Raw genomic sequence first — 22,798 nt, forward strand, 5'->3', positions numbered from 1 at the left:
GGTTACTTCCATCCATTCACTTATTCAAGGGTAGATGAAGACAGTCTTACCGAGAAGCCCGATTCTACTCCTGGTGGTTTACTTGAACTCGCCAAATCGTTCCTTTTGCTTATTCCCACTGGTGCGTTGTCAACAGCAGGAGGCGCTGTGGTGGCATTGGTTTTTAACCACCAAGTAGTCAGTCATAAGTGGTTCAGATGGCCCACAACACTGGTCAGGGCATGGTTCCCTTTACCTGTTCCCTCAAGAGCACAAGAGCATTCCTTTCCATTTTTCACATCTCTGTGAGCTCTCTCTCTCTCTCTCTCTCTCTCTCTCTCTCTCTCTCTCTCTCTCTCTCTCTCTCTCTGTGTGTGTGTGTGTAGGCGTGTGCAGGGAACATCTTTTGCAGACATGCACGGGTTTATAAAGCTGCAAGCGACATTTCTCGCTTCCAGTCCTAACATCATCTGTGACTTGAAACCGGTTGCTTTTTCTCAGTAACTCGAAACGCAGAGTGAGCTGAAGACTTCCTAGATTTCAGACTCCCCGTGTCCCTAGCCCCCATGTCCCTAGCATTAAATGCACACTCAGAACAGAGACACAACCTTGAGGCTTTTCCAACTGGATTAGTCTAGTGCACGCCCAGCTCTCGGGGACCTTGAGTGAGGTTCTCAGTTCACCAGTGGTGGGAGGGTCCAGGTACCTGGACCACAAGCATCCTTGCGCTCTCCTGGCACTTTCTTCCTCGCCTGTCTCCATTGCTGGTAAATGATGGGCTTAGCGGAGAGGTGTGGAGGGGGCGGGGAAGGGGCCCGGAGGGGAGGGGCGAGGGAGCACAGTCACCGAGTGTCACGCTGCCCCTCCCGCCCTCCGCCCGGGGTGGGGGCGTGGAGCGCGGGAGGGCGGGCTTCACTGCCAGCCTCGCAGCACCCGGAGCGCGCTGGCCTCCTGAGCAGGGCGCGGAGCACGCAGCCCAGAGCCGGCAGCCGGCCGTCGCCTGCCCTCGTGTCCTGGGCGGCTGTCGTGTTCCTGGAGAGCGTGTCCAGCCATGGAGCCTTTGCATAAAGACGCCGAGACTGCTGCGGCGGCGGCGGCGGTGGCGGCAGCAGATCCTCGGGGGGCGTCGTCGTCCAGCGGGGTGGTCGTGCAGGTTCGAGAGAAGAAGGGCCCCCTGCGCGCCGCCATCCCCTACATGCCCTTCCCGGTGGCTGTCATCTGTCTCTTCCTCAACACTTTCGTGCCGGGATTGGGTAAGAAGTGGGGGGACGGGACCCTTGTGACCCCTTTAGCCCCTTTAGCCCCTGTGACCTGGGCTGCCTGCTGGGGAGTGGGCAGGGCAGGGACTGGGCAGTGGTTGAGACCCGTGGGTGTGCCCGCCGGCCTCAGACTGTGCCCCCACGACTGGTCTTCTGGCAGGTGGCTGAAACCTCCGGAGTGGGCAGGTGAGGGAGAGGTGCCACGCTGGGGTCTCTGACCCCCCGCAAGCGAGGTGGCCAGGTAGAGAAGAGCTATAAACTCGGCGGAGAATCTTAGAGCCCCAGGCAGGGACCCCACGGCTCCCTGGCTCCAGGCGAGGCTACTGTCCAAGCGAGTGGAACCTTGACACTTCTTCCCTACCCAGCGCATCTTTCTGTGATCCCACTACTTCGGGAAGGGAGGAGGCAGAACGCAGGAACTCAGGCTGAAGTGGTGGTGGTGGTGGGGAGGGTGACCAAGCGCCAGGGAGTCTGAGAAGTCGATTGAGCCGGGGGAAGCGGGGACACACAGATTTTGGAGACACACTGTACCAGGTCATACTTTCACATGGAGTGGAGCCTTGCGGGGGGGGGGGGATCACAGCTTTTCAGCCAGAACCTCTTTTCCTGGTGCCTGCATTTTTGCCAGAACCCCCCCCCCCCACCACTGTACACCGAGGAAAGGGAAGGGCGATTTTATTTTATAGTTTACACGCATGTGGATTTGGACTGCATGTGGTCAGAAGTGAGCCGGTTAGAAGGCGGAGAACGCTCCCCAGTAAGTCTGTGTGGGGCTCTGGCTGTTTGGACACACCTTAGTGAGATCGCTGTCCCAAAACAGTGACTAAGGGTGATACGAGGTAGAGAATGAGAGCTTTCCCGATCTCCTCTCGCCAGCCCCAAATCTCCGACTGCACGCCCCTCCCCCACCCCGACTTGATTGCTTGCCACGGGTGGACCCTTCTCAGCAGCGGGCTGGCGAAGCAGGCATCTTACACATTCTCCAGAGAGACTGCCTTTGCCAGGCAGCTCGTTGCCTGCGCATGGCTGCAAGTTCCCAAAAGCAGAGGTCAGCTGGAAGTGGCCTTCTGTTTCACTCTGGCCTTTCTCACGGCCTTGCTCCTAGCCCGCTCAGCAGGGACCTCTTCTGTGGTGGTTTCGAAGGCCACACCCACTCAACGGAACCTGTTGGCTTTTGCCTGGCGCTTAAGTCTTTCTGTCCCGGAGGGATGCTGTGGCTAGGAGTCCTGTCTAAGTAGAAAGTCAGAGCCTTTAGCTGGGCTTCCCCCTTGAAAGATGCCTTTGGCGGCCTGCCCAAGTTTAATGTCATCAGGCCAACTCTAACTGATACTGCCAGGAGCCAAGTTGGTTTTAATTTCCATGGTCAAAAATGTCCACCTACACCCCCCAGGACACCAAGATCACAAGGCAAGGTGCATCTTCATAGAATGTGTTTCCTAAGTGTTGAAATGAACATATCGTAGGCTTTTGAGAAAAATGCTATGGAATCAGGTGGGCAGGGCTGCACTGAATGTTGCTGGAGAGGGACCCAGGCTTGCGGGGAACCTGCCCTGGGGGGAAACAGGGGCCTTCTGCTCACGATGCACCCGCACCCGTCTGGGTGTGAAGCACTAGGTGTCTTGCTACCTAAGCCCTTCTGCTGTGTTAGCGCCACTCACTTCTAAAACCTTACGCCAGGGATGCTGCTCTCCTTTACATTTCCCTTTGTAAGACTAGAATCTTGAGGGATTTTACACACACACACACACACACACACACACACACACACACACACACACACACACACAGCTTTCTAAGAAACTTGGATAAAAAGAAATAAGCAAACTACAAAAGAAATAACAGGCGAAATGTGGTATATAGACTTGTATTTTCAGCAAGTTAGCCCAGGCATTTTGGGGGGAAGGGGGATGCCTGGTTCTCTAGGAGACTGGACTGATGAAATGTGAGTGGTTAAAACCCAAGGCTTACTACTCTAGATATGGTGGGTCCATGTGTCCTGTGAGCACTCTCTCTCCTTTTTTTCTTTTTCAGATAAGGTCTTGCCATATATTCCTGGCTGTCCTGGTACTTGCTAGGCAGCCCAGGTTGGCCACAAGCTCAAAGCAATCCTTCTGCCTCAGATGTCCATTGCTGGGGTTATTACTGGCTTGCACACCGCCACATGTCGCTTTGCCCCTGGCTGCCTCATCTCTGGGTGGGGCAGCTGCTACGGTGGCAGCCCTGCTTCTGAGCGCTTCTCATCTTTCTGCTTCTCTCTGCACCTGCAAGGTGTCCTGAACCACAGGCCACAGACCTCCGAGGCATCCCCGCTTCCTGCTCCCCCCACTGCCCTGGTTGGGGAGCCGGATGGTCTCAGCTCTTGGAAGTCCTCCTCTTGGCTCAGGTCTACTTCTGCTAACCCCCCTGGCTTGCTCAAAGCTCCAGAGACAACTGAGTTTTCAGGCTGCTGCTTCTACTTTTTGATGAAATGCAACTTCTTCTAATCCATCTATCCCTTCATTGGGCCAACTCAAGCATCACCATATGTCAGGCCCTGGGGGTTGGGATGTGAGGAGGAATGAAACAGCCAAGACCAAAGCCTGTGCAGGAGAATTAATATAAACTTCGAATTGGCTCCATGTTAGGAGGGTAGCAGCTCCCTCCTAGGAGTGGGGGGAGCTGTTAGAGGATGCTTTCCAGAAGAGGCAGCTGTAGGGAAACTCATCCTGTGGCCCCACATACTCCATTCTAGAAACTGCTCAGACCATTGACACAAAGATTCTTTCTTCTGGAAATTTCCTTTCTTACAAGTTCTTTCTTTCTTTCTTTTATTTGCAACAAAGAGGGGAGCTGGCATTGGCTAAATGAAAACTACCAACCATCCCATGTTGCTGGTTACTCAGGCACGTCAGTCTATGGGACCTGCCCTGGAGGAGCCATATCCTTTAAACATTCCAGGCTCTTCTCCATCCATGCAATGATGTTCCTTGGATAATAAGGTCTAGCAATAAGAGTGATGCTCCCTGCCTGAGGCATGCATGGGAAGGAGAGGTAATTTATAACAACTTCCTATTGCCACAGTTAAAATATTTATTCCATTTAATATTTATTCCATTTATTTTTGTGGTGTTGGGATCAAATCCAGGTCTCTGCACAGGCTAGACAAGTACTCTACCACTGAGCTACACATCTGGGCTGAAAAATAATCTTGTTAAATGGTGATATGGTGGTGAGGAGAGACATTTTATCCCAATCCAGATAAAATGATTGCCAAGTCCTTCATGTTTCAAGAAATGTGTGTGTGTGTGTGTGTGTGTGTAATGATAGTTAACTGTTGTGCCCTATAATGGTCTGAAAGGTGTCTGTTAATGAAGGGTATGGCTATACTGCCATATTTAAAGATTATTACCTGGTGTGATTTGGTGAAATATAACTGTCAGTGACTCAGAAAGACAGAGCAGGTAACAGGGAGGCCTCATCTGACCATTAGCTATTCCATCAGGCCTAATGTTGGCCAATCTACTGCTGCCTGTCACATAAATATTTATCCCTCCCCTAACTCACTGCTTATCCTCTAACAGGACAGAGGTCTTCCTTCCAGCAGGGACACCTCTGGCTGGCTCAGCTTCTAGTTCTTTCCTTTAGCCCAAGGCTGAAATCGATAACCAATCAGCCCCTACCTTGCAGTGTCTTTTGTATTGATGACTTTCTGTTACTAGTTTGAGAGCTTATATGTGTTCAGCCAAAGAAACTGCAAATCCCTCGAGAGTAGTAACTATTTAAAATTTTCTTCTAGCGCTCAGAAGCTATAAAAGGACACATATTGACAACATTACACTCTTGGAATAGACATGAGAGAGCACCTGGCCCGGCACCTTTATTTAATACATACACAAAATAGGCCCCAGGATGGGAGAACCAGGGGGGTTAACTTCTACTCAGACCTCTTAAGGCAGTTACTTGAAAATGCCTCTTCGGCAGAGTAAGGGAGTATCTGACAAACCATTACATTAGCTACAGGCAATAACGGCCTGACTAAGACAGGAGAAGGGAGGGGCCTGTCTCTCCCTTGGCCGCTGGGCTGGTGTTAAGCACAGCTGTAAGTCTGTTAAGATCACAATTGGTTTTCCTGGTAAGGAAGCTGTCTGCTTGACAGCTGAAGAGGAGAGAGTCTCGAAAGAAGGCAGCCAGCGAAGGCGAGGGGCAGCAGCAAGCTGAGGCCAAAGAAGGGTAGAGGGCTACAAAGGGCCAGAGAAGGGGCATTGCACGCTGCTGCAGAAGGCTTCCGGGGAGTTCTGAAGTCTTTAGGAACAAAGGTCTCAGGCCCTGAGCCAAGAGCACCAGTACTGGCTGCTGTTAAAGGCTAAAAATCCCGGCTTCCTAGGTCTAAAGCAACAACAGCAACAAAACGGTAACACTACCAAGGCCTGAGGAACCCTAAACCCCTAGGCCTACACAAGGGCCGTAGCACTTGCGGGCTAAGGATCTGGTACTGGAGGCCTGAAGGAAAACTCTAATGGAAAGATGCTATCTGTGGTTACCTGCTGCCAGACACTGAGCCGGGAAACAGAAGCCGCCAGTGGCCAGGGTTGAGGAATTTCTCCTGACTACTCACAGTTTCTACCTGGGTAGAGTAAAAATGCCATCCAGCTGACTGGCGGCGCTACTTAGTCCCGCCAGGGAAAGCAGCCGAGAGATGAACTTACTCAGCAGCCTAGAAGGCAGCCAGTCTTCATTAGAGTAGGCGGGGTGGAGGTCTCTGTTAAAGAGGTCTCTGAGGGTGTCATGAAACCAGGACATTCCACACAGTGGAGAGTGTTACTGGGAGAGCACAAGAAATTAAGATTTTAATGGGAAAAAGAATGCAAACAAGAAAAACAGAAGGTAATGAGTGTGCTTGCCTTGGTGGTTTATACCTTCAATCCCTACACTCAGGAGGCTGGGGAAGGAGAATTCCAAATTTAAGACTGAGCCATATTAGCAAATAAGACTATATTAAACAGAAAAGGAAGGAAGAGAAAAAAAATCAGTGACTGTAGTTGATAAAAAGGCCATGCAAGAGCATTAAGATCCAAGTGCGAAGCGGCCCAATTAGAAAATAAGTCATTAGACTTCAAAAGGAAGAAGGGGGAGATTTCAAACCATGGCTGGGAAAGAATTTTGAGGCCATTATTGTGGGATGTGTCATATAAGGTATGTTTCGCACATCAACAAGAAAAAAATACAGGCAGTTAGAAACTCCATGTTAACAAAGCAAACACAGTTTCATGAGTGGCATACAGGAGCCCAAATACGAGGCCATCTAAAGTGTGGCCCAATTCTGAGTAATGTAAGGGGCAGAATGTGAGAAAGAATCTTTGAAGTCTGTGTGGTGTGTGTCCTTGGTGCAGTGGTACAGGATATGGGCTCTTTGGCTCTGCCTTGGGAGTATTTGCTTAGTTACAATGACGTAAATGCTGTCTTGGGGGCTTCACCTTCTAAAATCAACAAAGCACTGCAGACCACTTGAGGAACGTGTAAAGACCTTTACAGCATAAAACGAAAAGCAGCCTATCGAAGGCAGACAACACAAGGGGAAATAGAGGAATGGCGAGGGACTAAGCCGTTGTCCCAATTCTTCTTTATCCTTCGTGAAGGAGGAAGCGCACCCCCGCTGATGCCATGCGGTTCATCCACTGCTCAGGGAGGAGAAACTTCCTCCTTTGCCCTCTGACCTCAGGCCCGGCATACGATTGATGCTGAACAGACCCTGTAAGAGGTCTTGTGAGGTTCTGCCCTCTCCCGGTAGCAGAGCCTGGATCCTGGCATATTGGAAGCAGGGTATGACATGCCGTGTGAGACCTAAGTTGGAATTAAGAGTTTGTTAGTTTTCATTACTATTGTCCTGGAGTATGCTCCAACGCTAACTCGCAGGTAGAGGTGTTAATATCCGGATTACACAAGATGGGGAGTGAAGAGATGCTTTTTATAGTTGATAGGTGAATAGAGGGTGCCAGGGTGACCAGTAGATAAACTGGTTGATGGTTATTGGGACAATGGAACAGCAGTGGCCTGATGGGAAGAAGTCAGAACGAGAGTAAAGGGAGATGAGGGTTGGTGTACTAAGCTGATTTTGATATTTCATAGAGCAGAAAGTCTATAAATGGCATCAAAAGGTGATAAATCAGGAGACAGTGATACACACATGCTCTTTGAAGATTAGGAGAATGAAAAGTTGGCATCTTTTCCCCTGTCTGGTGGTTCATCCCCGTAGCGTATTTACATGCAGAAACACTCTCTCTCTCTCTCTCTCTCTCTCTCTCTCTCTCTCTCTCTCTCTCTCTCTCTCTCTCTCTCTCTCTCTCTCTCTCTCTCTAAGACAGGGTTTCTCTGTGTAGTCCTGGCTGTCCTGGAACGCACTTTGTAGACCAGGCTGGCCTCAAGTTCAGAGTTCAGCCTGCCTCTGCCTTTGGGTGCTGGGATTAAAGGTGTGCGACACCATACCTGGTCCTAAAGACAGCCTCTCTTGACCATTCGTCTGCCTCTGGCCATTTTACAGTTTTGTGCTCTCCTTTTATAATAAAACTGCCTCTGGCAGTGTCCTTGTCTGGATTTGTGGTCTCCAGCACGTTCCCTTTCTAAAGTTTTCCCTTAGTCACTCACCTAACTTGCACTTGTCAGGGTCACCACCTCCTCCGGGTTGCTAGATCCAGGGGCAGTCCCCTCCTCCTTCCTGGACTGGTGCTTATTCCCTTCTCCTTGAAATGTTTCTTCATTTGGCTCCATGTTCCTCGTCCCCCATGGCGCCTTCATTTCCTTTGCTTCTCTCTGTAGCCTCTAGACGTGGGAGTTCCCCAGGGCCTCAATCTTACTTTGATCTTTTCTCTTCTGCCTACACTTGCTGCCTAGGCTTTAAATCACAGCTTCATGAGGATGACTCCCAAGTCAGATCCTTAGATCTGTCCCTGTCTCAAACTCTAGAGCCTCAACCCAGCACCTCCCTCCCCAACCACAAGGTATCCTGGACTCGGCCTTTCTGGAAGTAAATGCCTGCTTTCCCCCAGACCTGCCTTTCTCTTACCTTTCTCCAGCTCAGTGAATGTCCCTGGCTGGACTGGGACTCACCCTTGACTCATCTTCATTCACACACATCCCTGAGAAATACTCCTGCCTCTGCTGCCAAACTACCCAGTACCTGACAGCTTCTTGCCACTCTCTAGCTTAAACCTCTACCTTTCTTCAAATTATTACTACGATAGCTGTGTGTGTGTGTGTGTGTGTGTGTGTACAGTCTGTTTGTGTACACACACATCTGTGTGCATGATATGGGGATGCTGTTTGTGTATGTCCTCTATACAATCTGTTTGTGTGCACACATACGTATGTGTGTATGATGTGGGAGTGCTATGTGTATGTGTGTATACAGTCTGTGTGACTGTGTGTGCCCGTGTGTGTATACAGTCTATGTTAGTGTCATGATGTGGGGGTGCTGTGTGTATGTTTATGTGTATGTGTGTATACAGTCTATGTCCATGTGCACACACATATATGTGTATGATGTGGGGGTGCCTCGTGTGTGTGTGAGTGTGTGTGTGTATAGAGTCTATGTCCATGTGCACACACATATATGTGTATGATGTGGGGGTGCCTCGTGTGTGTGAGTGTGTGTGTGTGTGTATAGAGTCTATGTCCATGTGCACACACATATATGTGTATGATGTGGGGGTGCCTCGTGTGTGTGAGTGTGTGTGTGTGTGTGTATACAGTCTGTGTCCATGTGCACACACATATATGTGTATGATGTGGGGGTGCCTCGTGTGTGTGAGTGTGTGTGTGTGTGTATACAGTCTGTGTCCATGTGCACACACATATATGTGTATGATGTGGGGGTGCCTCGTGTGTGTGAGTGTGTGTGTGTGTGTGTATACAGTCTGTGTCCATGTGCACACACATATATGTGTATGATGTGGGGGGTGCCTCATGTGTGTGTGTGTGTGTGTGTATACAGTCTGTGTCCAGGTGCACAAACTTGTGTATAATGGAGGGTACACACACCACAGCAGGCACGTGGAAGTTAGAGAACCACACAGGCATCCATCCTCACCTCCAGCTTATTTGAAACAAGGTCTCTGTTGTTTTTTTCTGCTGCAGACACCAGGCAAAGTGGATCCCAAGCTTCTAGGAATTCTCCTGTCTCCACCTCTCACCTCCCCATGGGAGTCCTGGGTTGCAGGTCTCATGCAAACTCCACTGTGCTGTTGGATTTTACATGAGTTCTGGGTATTCAAACTCTTGTACAGCAAGTGTTTTTACCCACTGAGCCATCTTTCTGACATGTTCGATTCTGAGATAGGGTCTCACTCTGTAGCTCTGGCAGGCTTCCTGAGTCACAACACTCAGCTATGATAGCTTCTTTTTAAATAATTTCCTTCATTTTGTGTGTATGGATGTTTTGCCTGCATGCTGTACATGCCTGCACCATGCATACAGTGCCTGTAGAGTCAGAAGAGCGCATTAGAGCACCTGGGACTGAAGTTACGGATGGTTTGAGCCTCCAAGTGGGTGCTGAGAATCAAGCCTGGGTCCTCTGGAAGAGCAACCGGTGCTCTTAGCTGCTGAGTCATCTCTCCAGCTCTGTGATGGTTCTTAAATGGCCTCCCTGCCGTCACTGTATGCCCTTTACCGGTGTCTTTTATCGTCTGTTCTCAACATGTCAGCTAGATCAATCTTTTTAAAATGTGTCTAAGTTAGGGCATTTCACTCTTGTTTTAAACTCTCAAAAACAAAACAAAATAACAACAAAAAGCTAAACCAAACCAACCCCTCTCAAATAGCTCCCACAGCATTCAGGAAAATCTGGAGTCTTGTTATGGTTTATACAATGCTAGTCAGATTTTTTTCAGTGGGACATTATAAAGGTCATATAGGAATCTTATAGGACTTCAACAATTTCTGGAACCTAAATTACAAAGTTAAAAAAAGATACAGGGAAAACTAATCTAACTATATATATATATATGTATGTATGTATGTATCTCCAAGGTATTATTGTTTCAGTGTATAACCAATACAAATTATCAATTAGACTTTGGTGTTTCTTTTGGTGTGTAACAAGCTTTCAAAACCTGATAAAATCCAGCATATGTTTTGAGTGTGATTATTGTGTGAGCTACACTAGCGTTTCTTCTGAGGTATGACTTGGAAACTAGCTGCAGCCAAGAGCAGACACTGTGTGTGTGTGTGTGTGTGTGTGTGTGTGTGTGTGTGTGTGTGTGTGTGTTAGGGGCATTTCAGTAATGAGCAGGTAACCCACCGACTAAAGCAGTTGATTTTCAACTGCCTTTTGACAGACCTGTGCTGCATACCTACTGTGGGACAGCTCTGCTTTGGAACTAGAATACAAAGATACAGCAGATAGGTACAGTAGGAAGGCCAGTAGGTACAGAGGTGCTGTACCCTATCTGATATAGTCGGCTGCAGTGGTATGGAAACAGGAAGTTCCTGCTTGTGCTTAAAACTTCCAGGCTTCTAAGACCAGTTTGTTAATACATCTCTGGGGCACGTATGGTGGCTGGCGACTTAGTGTCTTGAAGCTTCAGTTGGGGTTGGGTGGGTGGTAGGTGGATCTTCAGCATGGGAAAATCCCTACCCTGTGAGAAAGGAATGCTGGCGTCACCTGGCTTGGATGGAGGACTTTTTCTCAAATGGGATGGGGACAATGTTTTCCTAATTAGAGGCTTAACATATGGATTAATTATGCATTTGTTTTATGAAAGATCATGAATTATACAGAAGAAGCAACTTCTCTTGAAAAGACTCAAAATACACAAGACCAGGATGATCCTTGAACATGAATGGGTGGGAGCCATGGCCAGGGTGATCCCCTTTGGGGCATGGACAGTATTGTGGGCTCACCCCTACAGTCCTCTCTTGAGCTGAGTATTCCATCAGCTTTGTGGACTAAGAAGTTTGATCATGAAGCAAAGATGAGTTTGGTTTGAGTGGAGAGCATCCCTGAAACTCCCACAGATAAAACAGCCCAGCCTCTCTAGGACGATGGGACTAGAGGGCCTTCCAACCTCTTCCATTTACAGATGAGAAAAGGGGCTCACCAACACTCACCCCATTTTACCATCCACCACAGCAGCCTCATGCTTTTCCTGCTTGGGTCACGAAACATGTGTTAAATTAGGGGGATATATGAGAATTACTGTGGACAGCCACACAGCCATTGGACCAACAGAGGATGGTGAAGCCAGAGCTCCCAGCACCCCCTATCGCTGTACTCAGTTCACTTAGTTGCTGTATTTAGTGCATCAACGTAGATGCTCATGTGTGTTACTACACAATGCCATACAAGTCTGCTGTTGAAAGTCTGGAAGCTTTGTGTGTGTGCCAAGAAATGTTTTGTTCAGTTGCCCTTGTGTCAGAGCAACGCGTAAGAGTCCTATGCCTTGTCTAAGAGACAGGCAAGGACACTTGTCAGAGAGCCAAGTTACCTTAGCACCACCTTAGAGGCTAAGGGCCATTGTCTGGGCATGTTTTTTTGGCAAAAGAAGCATGTTTCCAAGCGGGACCTTTTCTCAATGGAGCAGAATGACACGGGCATTGGCACACATTGAACACAAGGCATGAACATGACAAGTGATCTGCTGTCTCTGACCCTGCCCTTGGCGCTAGTCAGATGGATAGCATAGTCACACAGAATGGCACCATGAGGCCAAGCTGATGGAGGCAGAACCAACAGCAGCTTAGGACTTCCCAGTCTGGGTCTGAGTGTGTCTGTGGTATTACCTTACTATTCCAGTAGACTTCCGGTGCTGCAGGTTAAGCACCCGTCTGCCCATGTCTCAGCTCTGGTCATTGCGTCTTCCTCTCTGAATCCTCAGTAATGTCCTGTCATTCACTGAACTAAGTTGACAGTCCGTGTTGGATCTCAAAGGTCTAGTGAGCTGCAGCTGTGTTTTCTGACTCTGCCTCACTGTCTAGTCCTTGCCTCCAAGTCCCACCTCAATCAGCCCCCTCTGAAAGATGACTTCACCACTCCAGTGAGGTTGGCTCTGTTTTCCTCCAATGGGTCAATCCACTCAAGCCATTCTCTGCCTCAAACTCTGGCTCTCTCCTGTGAAATCATATCCCTGAGGGTAGGAACACTCTCCTCATCTTCTACCTCCTGAGCTAGTCCAAGGGGTGTCTGCTGGAGTGGAGAAACATTTACATTCTGACTGTACAGTGGATGGAGATGGCCTGCTGTAGTTTGGGATAAGTACCCCCTCAAAGGTCAGAGGCTTGGTCCCCAACCTGTGACAATTTCAGGAGGTCATGGAATCTTTAAGAGGCGGGACTTAGTGGGAGGAAGTTAAACTATTGGGGGCACGCCCTTGAAGGAGCCGCTGGGATCCCAACCACTTCCTGTTTCTTTGTTTTCTGGCTGCTAAGGGGTAAGCAGCTTTCAGTTACCTCAGGCTCCCAGCGCTATGTGCCACGCCACAGGCCTAAGAGCAACAGGCAGAGCCAAACAACCATGAGCAGGAGCCTCTGAAACCATGAGCCAAGAAAACCCTCCTTCCTTTGAGTCCATTTCACAGGTGTTTCATTGTAGTAGTGGGAAGCTGCCAAAAAACAGGATCCTAGCTCTTTGATCCTAGGACATCCTTACCCAGGAGACACAAGTTTCCACTCCGCAGTCTCCCTGAGCTAGCGGCAGGCATGTTGGCATTCTCAAGGCTCTGAGTAGGATAAGGGTGACAGGGGGAGTGGCGTGGGACAGCACGTGCATCTCTAATGAGCCTCGGGAGTCTAAGTATCAAAAGAGGAATGCAGAACTAAGGTCCGTGTGACTTGATCTGTGGGGTATTCACTGGAATGCTACTCACTACCCATCATCAACCCTGCCCTTTGAAGTTGTATTTCTAACTACTGATAAGTGTTTAGGAAGTGAAGGAGTTGATCAATCCTTTTAAAAATTTACTACTATTACTACTACTATGATTATGTGTATAGGTATTCCACCTGAATATATGTATGTCTGTGTACCATGTCATTTTTCCTGGTGCTTGCAGAGGTCAGAAGAGGGTGTTGAGTCCCCTGGAAATGGAGTTAACCGGTTATTGTGAGCTGCCACATGGGTGCTGGGAATAACACCCGGGTCCTCTACAAGAACAACAAATGTTCTTAACCACTGAATCATCTTTCCAGCCCTGAGCTGATCAGTCTTAATAAAGCTAGCAAGCATAACGGTAATGTAATGACCTCAGTATTCTGAAAATGATAGTGGTAACGGTATACTAAAAACTGCTGAATTTTTAAACAGATCAGTTTTATAGTATATGAAAGATAACTAAAGCTGCTTAAAGGTTAATGTCACCAAGTAAGGGCATGTAGAGATCCTTTACCTCTTGAAATGACCTCTCAGGAATGTAAGTTTCGAGTAACCTAAATTAATTCATGAGAAAACATCAGAAAAACTCAAGTTGAATCATGAAAATTGTCATGAAAGTTGTCTTAGTTAGGGTTTCTATTGCTGTGAAGAGACACCATGAACATAGTGACTCTTAAAAGGAAAAAATTTAATTGTGGTGGCTCGCTTGCAGTTCACAGGTTCGGTCCATTATCATCATGGTGGGACATGGCAGCTTGCAGGAAGACATGGTGTTAGAGAAGTATCTGAGAGTCCTACATCTTGGAAGTGGTCTGAGACACAGTGTGGCTTGAGCATAAATGAGACCTCAAAGCCCACCCCCACAGTGACACACTTCCTCCAACAAGGCCACACCTCCCTTTAGTTCTGTTCCCTTTGGTGGCCATTTTCTTTCAAACCACCACTAAAGAAATTAAAGACAGACAATTAGCCAGGTGAGATGGGACATATGTGTAATCCTAGCACTCAGGAGGCAGACAGGAGGATTGCTGCAAGTTTGAGGATATCCTGGTCTACACAGTGATTGCAAGCATGGCCTTGGACTAGATCCTGTGCTGAAGCTAGCCTTGTCTCCACAGTGATAGGCAATCATGGCCTTGGACTAGACTTGTGCTGAGGCTAGCCTGGTCTACACAGTGGTAGGAAAACATGGCCTTGAACTAGATTCTTTGCTGAGGCTAGCCTGGTCTACACAGTGGTAGGCAAGCATGGCCTTGGACTAGATCCTGTGCTAAAGAAGAAAAGGATACCAGCATGGACACTGAGACAGCTGACAAAACAGGGCCATGGCTGTAGATTTGACAAGACAGTCTATTAATATTAAGCATTCTAAGTGTGATAACTGTGCTATAAATATGTAAAAGATTATCTCCGTTCTCTGGAAACTCATGCCAGTATATGAAGGCACACCATAAAGTTAGCAGCCTATTCACAATGGTTAAAAAAAAATAATGGGCTAGGAATGTGACTCAGTTGGTAGAGTTCTCACCTCACCCGCTCCAGTCCCTGGGTTTGATCCCCAACACCACCTAAAACCTAAAACCTAAAACCATTGTGGTAGCAAATACCTGTAATGCCAACACTCAGAAGGTGGAGACAGGAGGAATGGGGTTCAAGTGTATCCTCGGCTCTCAAGACTTCCCAGAAAAAAGAAGAAAGGAGGAGGAGGAGGGCAAAGGAAGAAGGAGGAAGAAGGGAGAAAGACTGTGCAAACACAGAGAAGTACTGGATACTGGTAATCTGATAGAGTAGACTGAGGTTCTCTGGAAAATCGTTGATTTTTTTGCTTGTTTGAAAGTATTTTAAAGCAAAAAGTTAAAAAAAGTTACATAGCAGCCAGGCATTGGTGGAGCACTCCTTTAATCCCAGCACTTGGGAGGCAGAGGCAGGCGAGTGAGTTTGAAGCCAGTCTGGTCTCTAGAATGAGTTCCAGGACAGGCTCCAAAGCAATACAGAGAAACATTGTCTCAAAAAACAAACAAACAAACAAAAAACCAACAACAAAAACCAACCAACAAACAAAATAAGTTACATAGCTAAAGGCCAGATATAGCCAAGTAGTTCCAACAAAGAAATTACACCTAAATTACAAATAGCATGCCTAAGGAGGTCACACCTTCTTTTCTTAGCATGTTTGTGGTGTGACATAGGAAGCATTTACCCAGGTTCCTGAGGAGATTCACTAGGGTGTCTACCATTAAAACTCTAAGGGCACAAGACGTTGGTTGACACTGGAAGTTTGAGGTGCCTCTTGGCCCATCAGCAAGGGCTTGTCAGTCTGGCAAGTTTCCCCATCATTCAAAGGCAGTGCACAAGGCCAGATTCCCCTTGGCCCTTTGGGACCAATCAGGAATCTGAATGCTTCAGCCAGAACTGGACCAGATGTCCCAGGCACAATATCGTTGGGATGTCTTTCTTTTCTTGGTTATTCTCCATCTCATTTGGAGTCCAGGAATCATTCATGAGCCTCACAGTAACCAACTCAAACCAGTAGTCAATGCCTGTGCCAGCCAAGTTCAGGCATCACGGGCCTTGGCTGCTTAGAGAGGTGATGTGGGTTGAGCGCTCAAGAGGAATTAGTCCGGGAATCACCCTGTGGCCTGACTCAGAAGAGAAGGAGTAAACATGACCATCTTAGGACCAAACTGCTAGGCTTCTGGACTCTTCTACAGAAAGGGTGGTGGCCTCATGCCGAGCTCAGAGGTTTGGCCTCTGTGGTCTTCGGTCTGCTGCCCATGGCTAGATTGAGTCCTAAAGGTCCTAAGGGGCTTTAGAGCTTGGAGACTGGCATGGGCTAGCAGGTAAGGTGACACAGGAGAGTCATGGGTTTGTCATGTATTGATACTGACTTGCTTAGGCCTGTGGTGGGCTGGGCCACTGTGTGCTTTATTTTCCCTGTAGTTCATACGACAGGCTGTTCTAGAGCTCTTTGGTGGGTTCTGCTCAGGCCTGAGAAAAGACTCAGGATGGAGGTCTTCTGGGGAGGTAGACCCAGGGAAGGGAGGGGTGAATGGTCCATCTCCCTGGGATTGTTTCTGGTTCCTCATTTTGGTTCCTAGGGGGCTTCTGGGGACTGCCACCAGTGTGAAGGGCAATTCACTGAAGATGGTGGTAGAACCCAGTCTGTATTGAAACCAGGAATCCACCCTTGTCTGGTCTGCTCGCCACTCTAGCTCGGGGTATTCTAATGTGTCATATGGGTAGTCTGGTCTTTTTGCACCTTCCGTGTGTCTCCTCCAGCTGTGGCCCAGGGCAGAGCCCCAAGTAGAATTCCAGCCATTCCTGTTGACGTGATGGGCTGGGCAATGCGCCTTTGGGACTGAGGCCTGCATTCCTGGCTTCCTGTTTGAACTCTACAATAACTGTACTCTTGCCGTGATGGAGCCACTGCTCCTGCCTGGCCCCGCTTTGTCCCCATTTGAGGGTAGGGATGGCTGTTAGTCTTGCTTTCTTGCTTGTGATGAGATAGTTACGGAAATAAAAGCAGGTGCTGGGTGGCTCGCTCTGTGCCAGCCCTGTGGGAGCCCGGCTCTCCATCATGACCTCTCTCGTGCTTTCAGCTTCTTAATGCTTAAGAAGTTCTACCCTCACAGGGAGGAGCAGACTGGAACGGGCTCCCTCAGTCCCTCACCTATTTCTACCCTTTTATGATCTGCTCTGTACCTGAGGTTGTCTTCTGGGGCTTCATTGCCACTCCTTGGTCCTGTGTCTTCCAAGGAAGGTTCTGGCAAGGTGGAGGAGAAGAGAGGACAGGTTGGGGCTGGGGCTCCTCTGTTCCTTCTGGCTCGGGCTATGGCTTTGGCAGCCTTCTGGCCACCCCTTCAGGCCGAGGTATGCAAGCTTTTGTTTTCTGTTCCAAGCATCTCCAATTTAGAGTTTGCGTCTCACCTGCCCCAACTGGACCATGGAACCCTGGGCTGCCAGCCCTGGCTCACACGGCACCCCTCCCCCCTCTGCTTTTCATGAAGAAGTTGGTTTCTACTTTCTTCCTCCTGGAAGCTGCAGGAACAGCCGGCTCTAGAGCCTGAGCATCCTGCTGTCTGAAAAGCGTGGGTGGTGGGCTTCCAGATGGCTCTCAGTGCTCGGTGCTGGGGGGTGGGATACCATGATCCCAGGTGGGCTGGGAAGAGACTGACTTTAGGGGCGTGGCAGGCAGTTTTGGAGGGTGCAGAACAGGATTCCCCAGCCTGTCTCGTCCCCGGACAGTCCTGGGCCTTGGTTGCTCAGCTTTCGGAGCTCTGTGCCATCTGCTCTTGACTTGAGCGCCCCCAGCGACAGGATTCAGGGGTCTGTTGGATCTCCCGGGGCATGCCAACCCTCTGCCTGGAGCCGTCATTTTGGAAAGTGCCGCATCTGCCCCGCCTGTGGCGGTGCTGCAAGGCTGTTGCTCTTCCCTTTTCCAGCGGCAAGGGAAGCCGAGGGAAGCGAATCCTCACTGCCAGCAGCGTGCTTCCACTCTGAGGACTCACCATCTTGCTTGCCCTGCTCCCAGTTCCCCCTGTGGAGCCGGAGATCCAGTGAGGAACAGAAACCATTGCAAGGTTTGATTTTCCTCTCTGTGCTCACAGAAAAAAGCCTCCAGTGTTTGCATTGTTCTAGCTCGCAGGAATCCCTTGTTATGAGCCAAGTCATCACAACACGCCTATTGTGCTTTAAATCTTACAAAAGACGCCAAAAATTAGTGCATCTTCTATTTAAAAGCACCCCCCTTTCCCAGCCACATCAGTTGCATACTTAAAAAGCAAAGAGGTCCTTGTGAATCTGGCTCCCTCCAACCTTCCCGTGTGATCTGTGTGCAGACCTCTGAGTGAACAGGTTTTATAACAGAGTCAGTCAGGCTAAATCACAGTGGCGGAGGCTTATGCTAAAAACCTATGAGTTAAAAATGGAATAGTCTTGCAGAGTGGGGAAGGTAATAATATCAGTGACGTGAAAATAGAAAGTCAGAAATGAGTATTTCAGCAATTTGAGTCTCTTAGCCACATTCCTTCCGCACCAGAAGAGTTTGGTGTCATTTTCCAGAATCAGTCCGAAGAGCAACCTCTGATTAGAGAAGCCAAACTTGCTTTCATGGAGCCAGCCCTCTGCTCCCAATTAATCAGAGTCAAGAGCCCCTTCGGCTGACTTTTGCCATCAAACACATGGTGTGTTTTGTTCAAAGCCCTGCATTCGTTAATGCCCATAAAGGAACAGATTTTAGATTTTTTTTATAAGTGGGTTTTTGTTAATTTGCTATTTTAAAAATACTTGTGAGACCTTTACTGTTGCCATGGTGATATAATTTCCATAAACATGATTTTTGTGGGGAGTTTTGCACATTGAAGGATGAGGTTGATGTGCAGTGTTGGGGGGGGAAGTAGGTGGTGAATTTGGCAGCAAATACATTCCAAGAATCCATGCCACAGCAGGGCCCTGGGTCTCCATAAACACACAGACACCTCGAGGACCTAGGAAGCTTAGAAAAACAGGATGAAAGGTCGCAGGCTTTTTTGCTGGCCAGTTAACCTGTCCAGGTCAGAATGACCCAAGGCCTTTCCCCAAACCACTAGGTATCAAAAAGCCTTTGGGCTTGGAGCCACGGCAGGAGTGAGGGCTCTTCTTCTCTTTAGTCATGTTTTCCCAAGCATCCATAGAATGCACCAAACTGCTAAAGTGCAAAGACTTACAAATGAAGATGGGGGGAGGCTGAGCTGTTAAACAACCAAAACAACATCGACTAAGAAACAGCTTCTCACCCAGCAATGCCAAGGTTTAAGTTAGATGGCCTCAGTGAGACAGCCTCCAAAGTTGCTCGTGCTAAAAAGCACCGAGCCCTCACTTTTGGGCCCAGGGTAACTGGAAGCCGGGTGGGAGCCTGACTCCCCCGCCTTCATTATTATGGCCCAGACCCCTGCTTGACATGGTGGTCCCTCAAAGAGTGCCTGGTCTCTACTTTGGATTCCAGGAGGAGCAAAGGCTCCCACCTCATTCCAGGATGTTATCTACAGCGGTGAGGCTGCACTTCAGAGCAGTGGCAATCTTCTCCTGAGACTGCCTTGGGGACTTGCGCCCAAGGAGTGATGGCAGGACCACTCCTTGACCAGGGCTGCTTCATTATGTGACTCTTGCTGTCCCTACTCTCAGTGTGGCCACATTGAGTTAAATCTCCTCTCTCTGGTTTGCTTGTTTCATGTTTGTGTCTTTAATTGGCATACTGGAATGGGTGGTGAAACCCAGCCTGCCTGTTGAGTCTTTTTCCTCTAGAAACTCCTCCAGCTATACCAATGGGCATCATCTTTTATCAATAGGTGAGCCATCAGTGCTGACTCACGGAGGAACTGTGTCCCCATGAGTGGACTATACAGACGGGTGGAGGGAGGGGTGGGACAAACGAGAAAGGGTTTGAAAGACCGTAGGAACTGAAAGTGGCCGTGTGGTATCGGGACTCTCAAGAGGATGGGTCAGGATTTGACTCAGCACCGCCAGACTGAGCACCTGGGATAGCTGAGGGGTTTGAATCATCCAAAACTATGACTCATAAGGAATTATGAATTACTAGAAAGCCATTGTGTTGACTGTTATTATTTATGTAGTGCAGAAGCACCAAAGAGGGCCACCCAGAAGAGAAGGCACACGGCATTGTGTCTGGCCCAACAGAAGGTGTGTGTTCCAGATGTGTGCAGGTGTGAGCACATATTGCGGTTAGGACAAGTGTGTGTTGGGAAGTTTGTTCCCTGTTAGAAAGATGCATCACCTCACCCTTCACACCTGTGGGAAAGGCCTGCAGCTGTCCCCTGTGCAGACCGCTGGTGACATGTGATCTGCTGAGGTTTTTTTTCCTCTTTTAAAACGAGAATGATGAATGAGCGGTGTCAGGTAGGATCCTGTGCTTCCGTAACAGTGAGTGAGACCAGGACAGGGCTTATGTCTGGGGTGCTCTGGACTGTGGGTCACACTAAGCTCTGGGAGAGATGGCTTCCTCTCCTGTCCAGCTGTCAGTTCTGGCCATGACCGTCCAGGGCCTGCCAGGGATGCTTAAGGGGACTTCCCAGGCATTTTGGATGTGCTCTAAAATAGCCCAGAGTAATTTGGCAGGGACAGCTGCAGGAACGTGGCTCACCACCCCGTCCAGGGTGGGAGTGGGAACCGGTACATCGCCTGCCACACAGCTCCAGGCTCTTCCCACAACACATTCAATTGAAAATGTTTAAAGCATCCATAGCTGGCAGTTTGCAGGGACTGGTGGGTGGCCGGGAGGAGAGGGTCCTGCTGAGTGGGGAAGGCAGCATCCTGCACAGGGCCTTGCTGCCGGCGTCCCCTCTGATGCCCACTGTTGGGGCTGAGCTGTGAGCAGGAGTCTGAACTTCAAGGTCCTTGGGGAAGAAAGCCAGCCGGTTCAGTCTCTGACAGGCAAGAAGCAGTGACAAACCCATCCAACTGCTCCCCAGAGGAGTGTCTGCTGGGCGGCATCCTTAGCTAGCTCCCCAGGGAGGGCGTACCTGACGGTCATCAGTCAGGAGCCCAGCTCACTGAGGTAGTGGGGGGGGTGTCTGTTGTGTGCAAAAAGTTATGTATGTCCTTCCCCATATCCTGATGACGTTTTTCTGGATTTATTTATTTACCTGTTTGTTTGTTTGTTTATAGCTGAGTGCTCACTGACTTGCGCTCTTCCACGTGGTAGCTGTGTGTGGTCAAGTAACCTACCTCTTTTGCATTTCAGTTTCTTTTCCTTTTAAACTTTTTCTACTTTAGTAATCTTTCCTGCCTCCAGGTTACAAAGTTTGTCTCCTGAGTCTTCTAGAAGTTTAATAGTTTTAGGCTTTACACTTGTTTCTATGTGTGCCTCAGTTTCTTGATCGGGAGAATAGTTCCTATATCTTCTGACTCTCTTAAAGAGAGCTAATATATACAGCCCTAGAATGAACTTTGCACACAGTGGAAATTAAGTGTCATTGCCCACTAAATGTCACTGTGGTAAAGTCACCTCAGCCTCTCTGGTCTAGCTCCACAGGGGCCCAATGCTGCGTGACTCAGTAGGGCCACTAGACCATGGGCTGGTCCAGCGGAGGAGAGGTTCTCATTCAGACCGTGTCTCTGAGTTTGGTCCCCTGCCTGGCTTGAGACACATGCTTAGTTAATTTGGAGGGATACAGCTGATGGGTAATCCTATACTGCTGGCCCGTGGCCTGAGGGACATCAGAACCCCTTGGGAAGACTGGCAAAGTTTCCACCTTCAAAGAGGCCGGTGTAGCCAGCGCAGGAGTGGAGTGGGCTGTGGGAGGCCTCGGTGGAAGGTGACCCCTGGGCTTGGGGAAAGGAAGTCCCACAGCGGTTGTTTCTGAGAGCAGCTTTTCTTTGTAGTGCCTATTTATGCCTGCATCCGGGAAAGTACGGGTGAGTGGGGACTCACGAGGGAGCCCTTGCGCCTGGTACAGTCAACCTGGAAGATCCGAGCCTGGGGGACAACGATTTGGGGCGTAAGTGCATGTGGTTTAAATCAAAGGGAACGTCCAACTGCTTGGCAAAGAGTGGTAAGGTTGGGCATCTTAGAAATGCAAGAAGCTACTGGCAGACAGAGCCGTGGCTTCCTGGTCCTTCAGAGTCTGCCCAGTAAGACTGCACTAGAGCTTCCGGCTGGGCTGGGCCGCCCTGCTCATGCCTCCTCCTTGAAGGTCCGCCTTCCCGAGCCCTTCCTAGTGTTTGCAGGTGACCATGGCTGTGGTGAATCTTCTTCTCCACACTCTGGAAGTGACTCCTCCATGTAAAGGGAGCATTCATCGGGTTTTCCTTGAGGTTCAAAATGTGGCCTTTGGCGAGCAGCTGTTCACATAAACTAAACAGGGTCCAAGAAACGACACCGTGGAGTTGAGTGAGGAGTAATGTGCTTTTCTAGAGCAGTGTTTAAAGATACATCTGGGATTTGTTTCTTAGCAACAGGGCTCATCCAAAGCATGCTGGCAGTGTCAGAACACCCGACAATGCTGGATGCCCGCAAGCACCGTGTAAAATAAAATAAAAATGTACTAAGTGGGAGCCAGGAGCTGAGCATAACTCCTCCAACAGGTGGAAAAAGTCAGAACCACAGACAGATGGAGATGCTCTGGGGTGAGTCTAGAGCAAAGGTGGGTACCAGGGCCAGACCACACTTTGCTCTCCCTCCCTCCCTCCCTCCCTCCCTCCCTCCCTCCCTCCCTCCCTCCCTCCCTCCCTCCCTCCCTCTCTCCCTCCCTCCCTCCCTTCTTCCCTCCCTCTCTCCCTCCTTCCCTTCTTCCTTCCCTCCCTTCCCCTCCCTCCCTCCTTCCCTCCCTCCCTCTCACAAGAATTTCTTTCCCTCCCTCCCTCCCTCCCTCCCTCTCTCCCTCCCTCCCTCCCTCCCTCTCTCCCTCCTTCCCTCTCTCCTACAAGCACTTCCTTCCCTGTGAATTTCATAAGCCTGCCCCTCCTCTGGTCTCCATCCTTCCCAGCCCTGGAGACCCAACATCCAGTCAAAAGGCGAGCCTGCTAGCCTGAAAAATGGGGTGACACAGAGGGGAAACAGAGACTCAGAGTTTCTTAGCCCCGTTTTTGTGCCATCAGACCCCTTTACAGTCTTGACTCCTCAGAATAACACCGTTGTTTTAAAATACATTTTAAAAATGTATGTAATAGGCTGACTTCCCAAAACGCCCCGGTGGTATCGGCAAACCGTTGTCTGCGGATCTGC

The 22,798-nt window shown here is 49.3% G+C and overlaps 1 protein-coding gene across 2 annotated transcripts in view; it reads left to right on the top strand.

Moving 5' to 3' along the window:
• The first annotated feature begins 872 nt into the window (after nucleotides 1-872).
• The window catches only part of Stum (stum, mechanosensory transduction mediator homolog), a 41,108-nt gene continuing 19,182 nt past the window's right edge, over nucleotides 873-22,798 (top strand). Inside the window, exon 1 of one of the 2 annotated variants that reach the window (XM_021231923.2) lies at nucleotides 873-1,232. In XM_021231923.2, coding sequence (XP_021087582.1) covers nucleotides 1,031-1,232 — 202 coding nt within the window. In that variant the 5' untranslated portion in view covers nucleotides 873-1,030. The remainder of the gene's footprint in view (nucleotides 1,233-22,798) is intronic. The other variant, XM_005078139.4, reaches the window with a different exon arrangement.

This window comes from Mesocricetus auratus, unplaced genomic scaffold (assembly GCF_017639785.1).
Source record: "Mesocricetus auratus isolate SY011 unplaced genomic scaffold, BCM_Maur_2.0 Super-Scaffold_100676, whole genome shotgun sequence".
In the NCBI taxonomy this organism is placed as follows: Eukaryota; Metazoa; Chordata; class Mammalia; order Rodentia; family Cricetidae; genus Mesocricetus; species Mesocricetus auratus.